The 15,314-nt window shown below is 42.9% G+C and overlaps 1 protein-coding gene across 1 annotated transcript; it reads right to left on the minus strand.

Moving 5' to 3' along the window:
• Window positions 1–77: 77 nt before the first annotated feature.
• On the minus strand, window positions 78–13,737 carry Ccdc117 (coiled-coil domain containing 117). The gene is made up of 5 exons (XM_008834041.3): window positions 13,392–13,737; window positions 12,907–12,957; window positions 7,189–7,413; window positions 6,606–6,743; window positions 78–2,670 (listed from the first exon to the last, which is right to left on the minus strand). The coding sequence occupies exons 1-5, from the start codon at window positions 13,574–13,576 to the stop codon at window positions 2,433–2,435; spliced, it is 837 nt and encodes a 278-aa protein (XP_008832263.1). The 5' UTR covers window positions 13,577–13,737; the 3' UTR covers window positions 78–2,432.
• Window positions 13,738–15,314: the final 1,577 nt, after the last annotated feature.

The following is a 15,314-nucleotide window of genomic DNA, read 5'->3' on the forward strand; positions in this document are numbered from 1 at the left end:
TTTTAATAGTGACAAAACAAATCCTATTTGTGAAAAATGTCTTATTTAATTTACTTAAGTATAGGAATACAAGTATCTTAAAAGTCCAAAACACTTGAGAAGTTTTATTGAAAATGATAAAATACAGAAACACCAGATTCTCATTTTAAAGTAAAATTGACAGCATCTTCCAGAACTTTCCTAATACTGCACCATTTTTGTTATTAAACAAAACCAGGCTCCAGATCCAAAGCAGCCAATGAATGTATTGGTTGACATTTTTCCCATGGTTCCAAGCCCTATTCTATTTCTAAATTTTGTATTTTTACCTTTTCATGAATGAGTAGTTTTTTAACTGATTAATATCTGCGAGAACTGGATTTACTTTCTTCCTATTAAAAATAAAAACCAAAACCAAAAAACCCACACACCCTACTCAAACTCAGAACATACACATTTGTTCATAAAGCTCACCTGCTTCATCTTCACACATCAGCATACTGAGCCAATGTTTGATCCATGCTGCAACAACTGTACAAGAGGAAAAGATCTGTTCATCTCCTAGGAAAACCTTAAGGCAAAAGCAAAAGCCTTATGCTACAAAAGGAAAAACGCAGAGGCATTGGGCTGTGGAGACGGCTCAGATGAGCAAGCACCACAAGGATGAAGACAAGCTGTGTACAAAATCTGCAAGAAGATGAAGTCCAAAAAGGAGCATAAACATCCACTTTCCTGCAGAAATAATGATCATGTCAGATAAGGACTCCTGAGACCCGATGTCTCGATCTTGGCTGACAGACCCTGATTCTCTCCTATGGTTACCAAGCACATCAAAGTCTTGTTTCAGACCTCTTGTCAGAGGCCTACCCAGATCCCACAGAAGACACCTACCTGGTGTCTCAGGCCCTTTGGAAAGTGGCCATTTCCTTTCCACTCTAACACCAGCCAAGTCTGGGCAGCCACTTCATGTTTCTGAATTGTCCTAAAACTTTTTAGCATGGAGATTTAAGGCTATAAACTTTATACATTGGTCCCATTAAACAAGCCAGGAGTTTTTAAAATGACATGAACCAAACATTTGCACATTTCAACAGAATACAGTTTACATTCACCCCTGAGTTTGAGATGAAGAAACTATTAGCTGGTTTCCAACTGGTTTCAATACTGGTTTGAAGTTTGAATAATTTTATTGTGTAGACATAAATATTTTGTTTAAATATTAAACATTAAATCTTTCCTGACTATTCAGACAGAAATAGAGCAGGAACAACAGGCAAGAGAAGAAATGGTCCAATCGAGCAGAGCTGTGACTTCTATACCATCTGTAACAAGGGGGGGTTTCAGCATGGGGTTCAAAAATGCCCGGAAGCTAGGCTCTAAAAATTCACCTCTACTTGGCATAAACCTTTTCATTTTTTCTACAAAGGGGGAAGGCACCCAGAACACGACAATGAACTGGGTGTTGTGTGTGTGGAAGAGGCAGTTCTACACTGTCACATATATCTGCTATTCCACAGTGGATGCTCTATAGAAATAAAGGAATTGCCATCTGGCTGTGTACTATGCACCCTGCCACACTAAAGAGCTCTTCCTGAGAAAGTAAAAACTTTAACCCTGGTTATTTCCAAAGAATACCTTGAGCCTGGTTTAGGTATTCAAGTGGATAAAGTTTTCCTGATGGCAGGAGGCTATTTTCCACCAACCAACATTAAAAACAAAACAAACAAAAAAACTCAACTTGCTAATACAACCATTCCCCCTTTTTTAAACTCTAGACATTATCAATGCTGAATTTAGCTGATATAGCACTTCCTCAGGATTAATTAAAAGATGCTTCCCCCACAGGCAATTTACAGAGGGTTTACCTCATCTTTTAAATTATCAATTAAAGTTAATTGAGTTGTAAACATCACTGAATAACTGAGCTTATCACTTATGAAAGGGAGACCAAGGAGCTACTGGCTGCTGAACAATGCAGCTGTGTTGAACTGACCACCAATACACCTTTCATTGCCTCTGGTAAATTTCTTCCCTCCTGTTCCCCAAGAATACAGTCACCACTATGAACAGTTCAATCCCTCAGATTCAACAGTCAGGGTACAGTGGCAGTTAGAAGCATCCTTCTTTATAATCATCTCAAGAATGAATGGCTTAGACAATGTGACAGATGACTTATGTCACCTTACACATACAGCTTCTACAATTGTCTTTAAAGAGACTGTTACACTTCTTGAGTAAGCCTGCTAGAAAACTGCTTTTCCCTTGAGATAAGCTTCCTTGGCAAAAAGTTGAATAAATGGATACCCAAAATGACAGTCCCACCCCAAATCACAGGTGGAGATATTACACCCGTTTCATAAAACTTTCACATCCCTATACTATGCAGATAGGCTCATTACTAAACACAGGAGCCCTCTAAAACTTGACAAGTTTAGTCAAGTAGAAACTGGTTTCTAGAGTTCCATCTCTTCTTCTGTACTAGCAGCTGTCTCCAGACTATTGTAAAGAGGCATCTCGGTTTGCGAAGGTTCCAAGAACAGTTCAGTTCTCTGTGAGAAGGCAGTACAGGCAGCTGCAGGCTTCCTTTGGCTCTCTCCCATGTAGTTCTTAGCAGTAGACGATGGCTTTGGCTTATCAGAAAGGAGTTCAGGGAGAGGTTTCCAGAGCACAAGCTCCATGGAAGGACGGCTCCTAAGATATAAAATACAGGTTTCTATCGGAAACTTTAGGACATGAAAATAAAAGCTGCATGCTGAAAAGCTCATGTTTGATATTTAATAAATTACAGTTAAGAATTAATGGTACCAGGCAGGGCGTGGTGGCATGCACCTTTAATCCCAGGTGGCTGTGAGTTTAAGGCCAGCCTAGTCTACATAGTGAATTCCAGGACAGCTGGGGCTACAGGGAGACCCTGTCTCAAAAACAACCCCCCTCCCGCCGCCAAATGATATCTAGATGAGTGTACTTTTAATTTCTGTGAGACTGAGGTTTGCCTATGATGGTCTACATTATGAGTTCCTGGCCAGCTTGGGCTATAGGGAGATCCCATCTCAAGAAAACAAAACAAAACAAAACAAACTAATGGCACCTGAAAGATTTCTGGGATTCTGTTTTTTGCATATTTCTACACATTAATTATTGCCACTGAGTTTCGTTTTTATTTTGATCTTGATGCCTTTCATCTTTTTATTAGTTCTCATTATGCAAATTGAATCTCTTAATTAAAAAAGATTTAGGAGAACTCAAATTGGTCTTTTTAAATTTTTATTACCATTTTTAACTATGCATATGTGTGTCTGTGTGTGGATATGTGCACCTATGTGTGGGTGCCTGCAGAGGCCAGAGGTGTTGAGTCCCCTAGAGCTGGAGTTACAGAGAACAGTAAGTCACCTGACATGGGTGCTAGAAACTGAACTCCAGTCCTCTCCAAGAGTAGTATGTGCTCTTAACTGATGAGCCTCTCTCTAGCCCTTCAAATTGGTCTTTAAGGCCACTCAAGGCTGGGTATGGTGGCACACACCTTTAATCTCAGCACTTGGGGAGGCAGAGGCAGGCAGATCTCTGAGTTTGAGGCTAGACTGGTCTACATAGTGAGTTCCAGGCCAGCTAGGGCTACAGGGAGACCCTGTCTCAAAATAAGACAAGGCCACTCAAAATACATAAAATTTCAGTTACACATGCAATGTTTTTCTTTGAAGTGTTGGAGATTAAAACCAGGGCCTCACACAGTTAAGTGTTTTGTCACTGAGCTATATTGCCAGGCCTGTATGTACTTAAAAAACAAAGGATTTATTTTTGTTATGTATTTGAGTGTTTTGCCTGCATGTACGTAAGCCCAATTACAAGTGTGCAATGCCCAAGTAGATCAGAGGAAGGTGTCAGATCCCCTGGAACTGGAGTTATAGTTGGTTGTCAGCTAGCACCATGGTGGTGCTAGGAACTAAACACACAGGTCCTCTAGAAGAGTAGCAAATACTTTTAACTGCTGAGCCATCTCTCCAGCCCCCGCCACCCCATATGTACTTTTAACCAAATAAACTAGTTGTACAGATGGAGTGGGGTACTGGGGATGGAATTTAGGGCCTTGAACATTGGTAGGGAAGTACTTATCACTGAGCTATATCCACAGCTGTAAACACACACACACACACACACACACTTTGAATGAGCAGATATGTATAACTAAAGATTTTTGGTCTGTGGTGTTAAATATCAAACCCAGGGTCTCATGGATGCTGGGTAATCATTCTGCTACTACACTATTTCCCAAGCCCTGTGGATCACGGTCATATTAAATCATTATAAATGGGGGCTGGAGAGATGGCTCTGTGGCTAAGAGCACTGACTATTCTTGCAGAAGACCCGGGTTTGAATCCCAGCACCCACATGGCAGCTAACAACTCTCCGTAACTCCAGTTCAAGGGGATCTGATGCCCTCTTCTGCACCCCCCACCCGCCCCACTACACGACACGGGTGCACTCGACACATTCAAGTATAACACTCAGACATAAAATAAAAATAAGAATAATTTAAAAAAATCATTATAAATGAAAATGGGTCATATTAAATCATCTCAGATGTCTTTTTTTAAATATAGTTATGAAGTATAATGCTTTGTGGTCAAACCAAAATGATTACACACACATAGTCATGTATTTTCCCCACCCATAACTAGGAGTAGTGTGGCTCATGCCTATAATTCCAGCATCTGGGAGGTGTATGTAGATGGGTCAGAGTTCTGGGCCAGCCTGGGCTTCATAAAAACTGTCTCAAGGGGGCTGGAGAGATGGCTCTGCAGTTAAAAGCACTGACTGCTCTTACAGAGGACCCGGGTTCAATTCCCAGCATCCACGACAGCTACAAACTGTCCTTAACTCCAGTTCTCGGGGAATTGGAAGCCCTCTTCTGACCTCCAAGGAATTGCACAACACGGGTACACTCACATACATGCAGGCAATACACTCATACACATAAAATAAAAATAATAAAATATTAAAAAAAAAACTGTCTCAAAAGTGGGGGAGGAGGGAGAGAGAGAAGAAAAATTCTTAGCCTTGCCATAGGGAAAAATTCTGGAACCCAAAGGCAAATAAGAAAAAAAATACAATGATGAATACTCTCAAGAGTAGTACGTACCGTTTTAAGCAGGAGGGCAATTTGACCTGCTTATTTCTGGGTACAGTATTTACCCACCCTCAGGGCTGAAGTAGTTAATTATAAACCCAAGTTAGGGCTTGACTGCAAACCTTTGTGCTTTAACACCAAGTAGTAAGCTGAACCTCTGAGTTAAAATCACTTCCACTATGTGTGAAGGTAGCAACACCCTCATCTTCTTGGCACCATTGGGTCTCATGTCCCAAGAGACTTCAGATACTTAGAACTTACCCTCACTGAGTCTAAGGCTTTTCTAGGAAGTACTTCAGTAGCACTGTAAAGCTTACACATGTTACTTTGCACAACAGATAATGAGGACCTGAGATCCTCTATGCACACAGCCTGAGCTGTCTCTGGTCTGCCTCTTTACCTTGTAGGTTATGTTTGCTGCTGTGCTTCTCCCTTATCCTCTTCCCTTAGTCACTACTGTTCTCTCACCTGCTGCTTATTTCTACTCTGGTAATACAACAAACCAGTTAACCCAGCTCATTAAACTGCACTACCACCTATTTTTAATTTATATGTATGAGTGTTTTGCTTGCATGTATGTAAGTGCACTTGTGCATGCATTGCCTGTGAAAGCCAGAGGAGGGAGTTGGAGTCTCCTGGAACTGGAGTTGCAAATGGTTGTTAGCTGCCATGTAGGTTCTGGGAATTGAACCTGGGTCCTTAGCAAGAGTATCCACTGCTCTTAACCCCTGGGCCATCTCTCCAGGTCCTATAGACTTATTTATTTATTTTTGGTCTTTTTGAGACAGGGTCTCCCTGTAGCCCCAGCTGTCCTGGAACTCACTATGTAGACCAGGCTGACCTTGAACTCAGAGATCTGCCTGCTTCTGCCTCCCAAGTGTTGGGATTAAAGGTGTGCGCCACCATGCCCAGCTAGACTGTTTTTTTAAAAATTAACATTAAGGCAAGTGATCTATCACTGAGTCATATGTCCAGTCCTTCTTTATTCTTTTTTTGATATAGAGTTAATATGTAGCCCAGGCTGGCCTGGAACTCATCTGGTCTCAGAATCCAGAGCCCAGGGATTAGAGGCTTGTAGGCCATCACGCCCAGCTTAAACAATGTTTGGTTTCATTGTTCTTTCATAGTCTCCATGGGGTGTCTAGATAAAGAAAAATAGAAAAACCAGGTTTCAAAAATGTGGTTCCAATATCCTCCTCCAAGAATGTTAGAGAACAGGCTCTCCTTTGCCAGTTGACCCCTTCCCAGATAGACTGTGGTGCATTTCAGGACCACAGAAGAACCCAGGGGTAAACAGGTAAGAAACACTTTATACTCCTGCATGTGTAATGAATGCTCATACCAATGAAGTAGGAAAGAGCCTGTCTCTAAACTGGGCAAAACATAGAAGCTACTGGTCTTTCTCTGTCTCGAGATTAGGAGCTACAGAGAGAGCTGACTGAAAGAGTGAGCTTCCCTCCAAGACCCCAGTTAAGTTGAAATGTTCTGCACCAACACTTACATAGACTCAATCATCTTCTTTGTGAAGACTTCATCAAATTCTCTCTTCAAACCTGTTTTCATGGTATCAGAAAGGACAAGACTGGGGAGGTGATTAACATTTCTGTCAGTTTCAACTTCTTCGTCTTCGTCAATTATCCTAAGTAAAGAAGTAGAAGCAGAGAAAAACCAAAAATTTAGTCAAGCTATTTTGTGTTGTAGTAAAATCACAGATACTGTCGTGAAAGATCAGGTAAGGCTATACCTTGGAGAAAAATGACAAAATGGGCTACATTTTTCTCCTGGGTGAGAAGGGCTGCTTAGTATTTTATTTAACAGAGACGTTTTAGAATAGACTCAAATTTGAAGAAATTTGTGTCCTGGAGAACTTTCATAAACCAAAATGAACATTCACAGACTGTGAGTGAAAATGTTTGGTGGCGTTTGCTAGAGCTCATTTTAACACTGAAATGTATACTTTTCATTCTCTGATTTCTAGAGTCCTTTCTGAGAGGCTGAGGATCAAGTATCACCAAATGACAACCCTGACTTGCTTACGAGAGATGTAACTGAGGACCTACAGCAAGCAGCGACAAGTCAGTTACCTGTCCTCAATCTCCTGAAGCCTCCTTCGGGCAACTTCACATTGCAGTTCTCCAGTTGTTTGATCCATTTCTTCACAAATAGCATCTAACATGCTGGGTACAGACAGGCCACTAGGACACGTGTTTACCCTGTGACTCTCTAGATCTTGGTGTGTGCCGAGAATCCACTCATCAGGAACAGCGCAGAGTTCTGCTTCAGTCAGTCGCTTCTTTCTTACTGGGCACCTGGAAGGAGAAATTTGATAAAAAACACTAATATGGATGAAATATCATCTTTATTCAGTTAAAAACTTTCTTTTTTAATATTTTATGTGTACGTGTATATTGTCTGCATGTAGGTAAGTGCACTCCTGTTGAGCATTGCCCACAGGAGAGGCTATCAGATCCCCTGGAACTGGAGTTACTGTTGGTTGTTAGCTGCCTTGTGGGTGCTGGGATTTGAACCCGGGTCTTCTGCAAGAACAGCCAGTGTTCTTAACCACTGAGCCATCTCTCCAGCCAATTAAAAACTTTTAAAACCAAATTCTTCAACGTAAAATCTCTGCTTTTTTTGACAGTGGCTAATCATTTTTTTCCTGTCATTTTAAGAGCCTGAGATTTCCTTCAATCTTTTCAAAAAAATCAATTTATATAGAACCTCTAAGAATTTATTGAGATTAAGTGTTCAATGTCAGAACTTAAAGATCAAGTGGGAAACAAAGCAATAAAAAATGACAAAGTGGCAGTTCTGCACCAGCCATATTTCGCCTTATTGTTGCAGTTCCCACAGATCATTGGAAGGCGCCTAGCTGCTGTCCTGTATTTCCTACCAACAAAAATCCATGTCCCATCCAGTGTGTTTCCAAACACTTTAAGAACAGGTGATCAGCACTAGTTTCTTGGTTCCCATCAAATGTCACAGGACATCATGTAGCTCTCTGTCAATGACAGGATCTACTGCTTCATAGACAAATGAGTGCTTCAGAGGGACTCTAGAATTCAACAGCTCCGACTTGCTTCTTTTGGAGATTTCAAAATGAGGCCATAGAAATATTAAACTGGCCATTTCAAAGTATCACAGTAAGCTGACTGGTGATTAGGTCTCAGCGCTCCCAACTCCTACCTCTATGCCATTTTCACTAAATCCCTGCTTTTTTAGGGAAGTTAACTTTTTTTTTCAATATTTATTATTAACTCTCAAAGCACTTACCATGAACTAGTATTTATAAGCACTAGAATATGCCCAATGTTAGCTAAAAACAGTATGAAGCAAGAAAGCAGTCAACTGCCCCCCGCCCCTTAAAAAAAAAAGTATTTAGACCAAAAGCTCTTTTGGGAAGCTCAGGCATCAGCATGTATAGTCTCAGGACTAGACCACAACTTTGGAGTCACTAAACTCGGAGGGGGGTCAAAGGAAGCAGAAATGAACATTGTTTTTAAAACTATTTTTATTTTATGTGTATGCATGTATTGCCTGCATGTAAGTGCACCTGTGTCGTGCAATGCCCGTGGAGGTCAGAAGAGGCTGTCGGATCCCCTGGGAATGGAGTTACAGACAGTTGTTAGCTGCCATGTGGGTGCTGGGATTCGAACCCGGGTCTTCTGCAAGAACAACCAATGTTTTTAACCGCTGAGCCATCTCTCCAGTCCCAGAAATGAACATGTTTTACAAGGTGAAATTTCTATTTCATGTTAATACTGTGAAAATCAACATTAAAGTCTCTGGCAATATAAAATCTAACAATAATATCCTCTTAAACCTAAAAACAAATAAAAAACCAACCAACCAACAAAAAACCCAAACCCTGAGAACTCATAGTACATGCTTGGTTTAGAGTTTTAATTCATCAGAAAGTACTAAGAATGTTTAGGAGACAAGATGCAGGAAGATCAGGAATTTAAAACCAATCTCAGCTACATAGCAAGCTCAAAGCCAGCCTGAGAGATCCTGTCTCAGAAAACCAAAAAGAACATCTAGCCATACTTGGGTAAGGTGGCAAAATGCTTGTGATCTCAGCACTGCGGAAGCTAAGGCAGGAGGATTCCAAATCTAAGGCCAGTCTGAACTACAAAGTGAGTCTTTGTCTCAAGGAAAAAGTTGAACTGTAAATATTCCTCTAATATTTGTATTGATTTAAAGTATATGAAGTTTTAGAAAGCACAGGGAAAAAGTTACATATATGAAACACCAGCTAAGAAAAAAAAGAGAATAAATCTAGACAGAATACTTTCCTATCACATCTAAAAACTCACCTATCAAACTGCTCTTTGATCATACACAATTCTTGCTATTGCAAGGTTATTTCATGCCCCACAGGCTTACTTTACAAATAACTGAAGATCAATATTAAGCCCTAAAGAAAATGTGAATTAAAAGGCTTCTAGGGACTAGAGCGAAGGCTCAGTATTTAAAGAATATATACTGCTATTGCAGAAGACCCCAAGTTTTGGGTCCCTGCACCCACAAAGGATGGCTCATAATCACTTATACCTCTAGCTCCAGGGGATCCAACACCTCTTTTGGCCTCCATGAACACCCACATGCATGTGTAAAAACACAGAGGCCGGGCATGGTGGCACATGTCTTTAGTCTCAGCACTCAGGAAGCAGAGGCAGGAGGATCTCTGTGAGTTTGAGGCCATAGTGAGTTCCAGGACAGCTGGGATTATAGGGAGACCCTGCCTCAAAAAGACAAAAAACAAATAAAACAAACAAACAAAAAAATCCCACACAGACAGATAAATTTTTAAAACAAGCTGGTGGTGCATGTCTTTAGTCCCAGCATATTTTCAATCCCAGTATTCAGGAAGCAGAGGCAGGCAAATCTCTGTGAGATTGAGGCCAGCCTAGTCTACATAGCCAGTTCCAGGCCAGCTGTGGCTACAGGGAGACCCAGTCTCAAACAGGCAGACAAACAAAACAAAACAAAAAACAAACAAAAACCAACCAAACAACAAAATGACTTCTAGATACCAAGAAGAGCAATGAAGGCAGCAAGTTGAACAGCCCGTATCTGGGCATATAGATCCGATGTTTTGGTCACCTCTTCTTAAGGCCTCAATCTTTCCATTCATAAATGAAAGGTAGTTAACTTTTTAAACCAATGGCTTCTAACTTTAAGCTATTTATTTACTATTTTAAGCAAGCATTGGGATCTTTTATTCAGTAACATACCCAAAACAAAAGTTAAAACGTTCCCATTTTATCTATAGCAATCCCCAGGAATGAAGATTGTAGTGTCTGATCCAGGGGTTTTTTAACTAAGGCAGCTCTCTGGGCTGGGGTCAGTAGGTAAAGTGACTGCCACATAAGCATAAGGACTTGGGTTCAATCTCCAGAATCCACATAAAAAAGCTCAGCATGGCTGGGAGTGGTGGTGGTGCACACCTTTGATTCCAGCATTTCGGAGGAAGGGGAGGGTGGATCTCTGTGAGATCAAGGCCAGCTTGCTCTGTATGATTGTAATCCTAGCACCAAGGAGGCAGAGAGGATGTCCCTGGGGTTCACAGGACAACTAACCCAGCTTACTTGGTAAGATCCAGGTAAGTGAGATATCCTATTTCAAAAACAAGGCAGGAGGTAGGGAAATGGCTCACTGGATTTAAAAGCACTTGCTATGCAAGCATGAAGACCAAAGTTGAGATCACCAGTACACACATAAATGCTAGGTTGGCATGGTGGTCCACCTATAATCATAGGGCTCAGGGCTGGAGAGATGGCTCAGTGGTTAAGAACACTGGTTGTTCTTGCAGAAGACCCTGGTTTGAATCCCAGCACCCACATGGTAGCTAACAACTGTCTATAACTCCAATTCCAGGAGATCTGACAGCCTCTTCTGTCTTTGGGCATTGCATGACATGGGTGCACTTACCTACATGCAGGCAATACACACATACACATAAAATAAAATTAAAAAAATTTTTAAACGAAGTGAAGACAGGATTCTCAGAGCAAGCAGAATATAAGCTCTGGGTTCAAGTGAGAGACCCTGTGGAGAGCAACTGAGAAAAGACACATGAGGTCAATCTTTGGCCTTCATATAAAGGTGCACAAGCACCTACATGTATGCCCAACACACACACACACACAAAGAGTATTTAAAAAAAAAAAAAAGGTGGATAGTACCTAAGAAAGGACGCCCAAGATTCACCTCTGGCCTCCACACTCTGGTATCGCCACATGCACTCATACATTAAAAATACGGCAACTTTTGGGGCTGGAGACATGGCTCAGCAGTTAAGAACACTGGTTGTTCTTGCAGAAGACCCAGGTTCGAATCCCAGTACCCACATGGCAGCTAACAACTGTCCGTAACTCCAGTCCCAGGGGATCCGACAGCCTCTTCTGATCTCCTCGGGCACTGCACGACACAGGTGCACTTAACCTAAATGCAGACAATACATGCATAAACATAAAATAAATAAAATTAAAAAAAAAAAGTCAACTTTCAAGCACACAGTTTAATGAGTCTATGTATCAACAAGTCTAGACAATTCAGTTTCTTTTCTTAAGATAGGTTCTCAGGTATCTCAGGCTGGCGCCAAACTCACTATGTGACTGAGAATGGCCTTGATCCTCCTGCTTCTACCTTCCAGGTGCTTTTCCACTTTGGGCTTTTCTTTGTTTTTTGAGAGAGGGTCTCACTCTGTAGCCCAGGGCAAACTTTCATTGATTCTCCTACCTCAGGCAACCAAATGCTAGGATTATAGAAGTGAACCTCTGTGCTCAGCAGAAAATTCAGTTTCTACAAGGTGTGTGTGGGTTCGGGGGTGGAACTCAAACACAGAAGTTGAACTACTCAGGATAGGATTAAGGATGGATGAAGCTCAGGGGAGAGTCCCTGCATACCTTTAATCCCAGCATTCGGGGAGGCAGGAGGATCTCTTTGAGATCAAGACTAGCCTGGTCTACACCATGAGTTCTAGGCCTGCTGGAGTTACAGGGAGACCCTGTCTCAAAAAAAAAAAAAAAAAAAAAAGCTAGGCTCTAGGTTTGAATATCAGAACAGGCACAACAAAACAGGCAAGGTGATTCAACTGGTAAGGTGCCCAAGTATGGCAACCTGAGCTAGATCTTTAGAACCAACATGGTAGAAGGTGAGAACCAATTCCCAAAGACTGTCCTCTGGGCAGGGAGTGCTGGTGCACAACTTTACTTCCAAAACTGTGGAGACAGAGACAGGTGAATCTTTTGAGTTCCAGGCCAGCCAGGGTTACATAGTGAGACCCTGTCTCAGGAAGCAAAAAAAAAAAAAAAAAAAGTTGGACTACATACATACACACACACACACACACACACACACGAATTTTAAAAAAATTAACAGGCAGATCTCTATATACTCATTTGGAATAAACTATGACAGTTAAGGAAAAACCAAAAACAAAGCATTGTAGTGTGAACAGCAATCTAGCTAAAAAAGACCAGACCATTATCAAACACAACTTAGATTTCTGAGGGTTTTTAGAGCATCTTTCCAAAGGAGAAATAAGCAGGTGAAAAGATTGCCTCTGTGGAGAATACAAAAATTTCAATATGTAGCTCTTGATTTTTACTTTTTGTCTGTAATGATAGTTTAAAACCGAAACATTACAACTAGTTGCAGAATGTGTTTTCCTCTACTTTCCAAACACCAGTAACTATCCCTAAAAGGCAAACAATGTTACTAGCTTTTGTTTCAAATAGGATACGTGTGCTAAATTAAGCGACTACAAAAGCGTACAAACGGCCCCTGAAACTTACTCATCATCCTCCGCCTCTCGCTTGTGTTTTTTTCTGCAGTGAATGGGAACACTGTTGAAAAACAAAAATAAGTCAGTCAGTAGAGACAACGATTTGAACTTAAGTTTTCAGCACCCGGTCTTTCTTACTGCAAAAAACTAGGCTCTCCCGCCACAAATTAAATATCCCTTTTGGGGCCACCAGGGATAGACAGCGGGTCATAAGGACAACCGGGTAACGTTGCAATCCCAAATTGTCACTTCTGTCAGGGCGGCGGCAGCTCCATCACGGAGGACCGCCACTCTACACAAGAACCCACTTCTGTCCCCACTTGGCCGAGAGGGAAACCGAGTGTCCCAGAGGCTCTCCAAGTTGCCACCGCCGCGGCCCCGCGTGGGTAGGGGAGGACGGCCAGGCCGAGGGGACCCCAGGCTCGGGCGGCCACGCGACTAGGGGGCTCAAGGTTAACATCCCCGTCGAGGCTAACGTGCCCGCCCGCTGCTCACCGTGCGCGTGCCGCTCTCCCGCCCGGGCTACTCGGGGTGGCGCGGGGGCCCGGTCGCGGGGCCAGCTCCGGGCCAGAGGCACCGGGCGGCGGGAAGGCCTTGCCCGCGAAGGCCGACGGCGGCGGCAGGAAGTCCGAGCTGCCGCGCAGAGGGAGGCCGCTGAAGGGCCGGCCGAGCGCCGCCATGGCTGACGAGCTAACGCCGCGGCCGCCCGAGTCCCCAGGCCCCTCAGCAGCGACCGCAGCGCCAGGTCTGAGGAACCCGCCTCGGAGCCCGCTTCGACCCCACGTCACGCTTTCTAGAACCCTCTGCTTCGGGCCGCCCAAGGGCACGTCGGGATTTGTTGTGTGCGGTGGGCCGCTGCCGCGAGGCATGCCGGGAGTTGTGGTTTTTACCGATTACCAGCAAGATGGCGGTTCCTCTACAGCCTGAATAGCTCAGCGCTCCACTCCTGGTTCAGAACCCTATACTGGGCATGATGGCCGCACTACTGTAATCCTGGCGGCTCGGAAGGTGGAGGCAAGGGTGATCAGACTTTCAAGGCCAGCCTTGACTATGTAGTATGTTCTAGGCCAACCTTTCTCAAAAGAAAAATAAAAAAAGGTATAGCATTCTGTGCTTCAGTTTCTTCAGTAATAAAACAGGAAAATACAGTGACTTTTCAGTTGACGAGAGGAGCAAATAAATTAATTAAAAATCTACGGGTGGAGCCACAAGATGGCTCAGCCTTTAAAAGCCCTTGCTGCACAAACCTGACACTCAGAACTATCCCAGAACCCATAGTGGAAGAAAAATCAAGTGAAGAAAGTTGTCCTCTGACTTCCACATGTGTGCCGTGCACCTCCTCCCCCACATAATAAATAGAAATTAAAGAAATAAAAATCAAAATTGGGGCTGGGGTATCAGTGGTAGAGCACACACAGCACCACAAATACATAAATAAAATAGCTGATGTGGTGGCACATGACTGTAATTCCAGCACTGGGGAGGCTAAGGCAGGAGAATCATGAGTTTGAGGCCAGACTGGCTTACATAGCAAGTTCCAAGCCAACCTTACAACAAAGTGAGACTCTAAAACTCTTAGAAAACTGCCGAACACTTACATACACTCACTAAATACTATTAATTCTTTCTGTTGAAGAGCCAGAATGCTCTGACTCCATTTTGGCTAGCTTCTTTAGACAAGCCCAGACAAGCTCAGGCATATTGCACATGTAAAAGCTTTATAAGGTATGGACAAAAACTTCTGACTCTAAAAGATATTAGCACATTCCAAAGCCCTGAAGGCAGCCCCTACCAATCAAGACTTTCCCCGTACACAGGGTATGGGGAAATCCAATTATTTTAAAAAGATGCTTGGTGCTGTGGGTTTCTGTGGAGTGCCCCAATAAAAGCTCCTGCCTGCTGTTGTTTGGGGCTATTTGGTTGTTGCCTTTTTTTTTTAAATTCTTGAATAAATTTTTGTATAATCTTTTTTGGGTATCTGTGGGAATTATTCTCGATTCTCAAACCCTAACATTGTGGGGGCTTGTCCGGGATTCCAGAATAGAGACCCCCACCCCCAGACCCACAGAAGCACCACCAGAGCTGGTCTTGGTAATTGGTAAGTTCTGCCGGCATCTCTCTCTCTCTTTCTCTCTCTCTCTCTCTCTCTCTCTCTCTCTCTCTCTCTCTCTCTCACTTTTTGGTAGTCCTGACATCCTGGGGCTCAATGGAGATTAGGCGGATGCACTATTGATCCCAGAGCTGGAGGAGAATGGGGTCACCCCAACTCCTCTTCTGTTGAGGGGTCACGCTCCAGTCTGACGTGGAATCCAGGCGGGACCGACCCAGAGTCTTGGCCCAGTCCCATATGGAATCTGGACAGGCCAGACTCAAGATTCTGGTTGAGTCTGACCTGGAATCCAGGCTGGCCAAATCTTT

This window comes from Nannospalax galili, unplaced genomic scaffold, assembly GCF_000622305.1.
Source record: "Nannospalax galili isolate Female #2095 unplaced genomic scaffold, S.galili_v1.0 scaffold996, whole genome shotgun sequence".
Taxonomy (NCBI): domain Eukaryota; kingdom Metazoa; phylum Chordata; class Mammalia; order Rodentia; family Spalacidae; genus Nannospalax; species Nannospalax galili.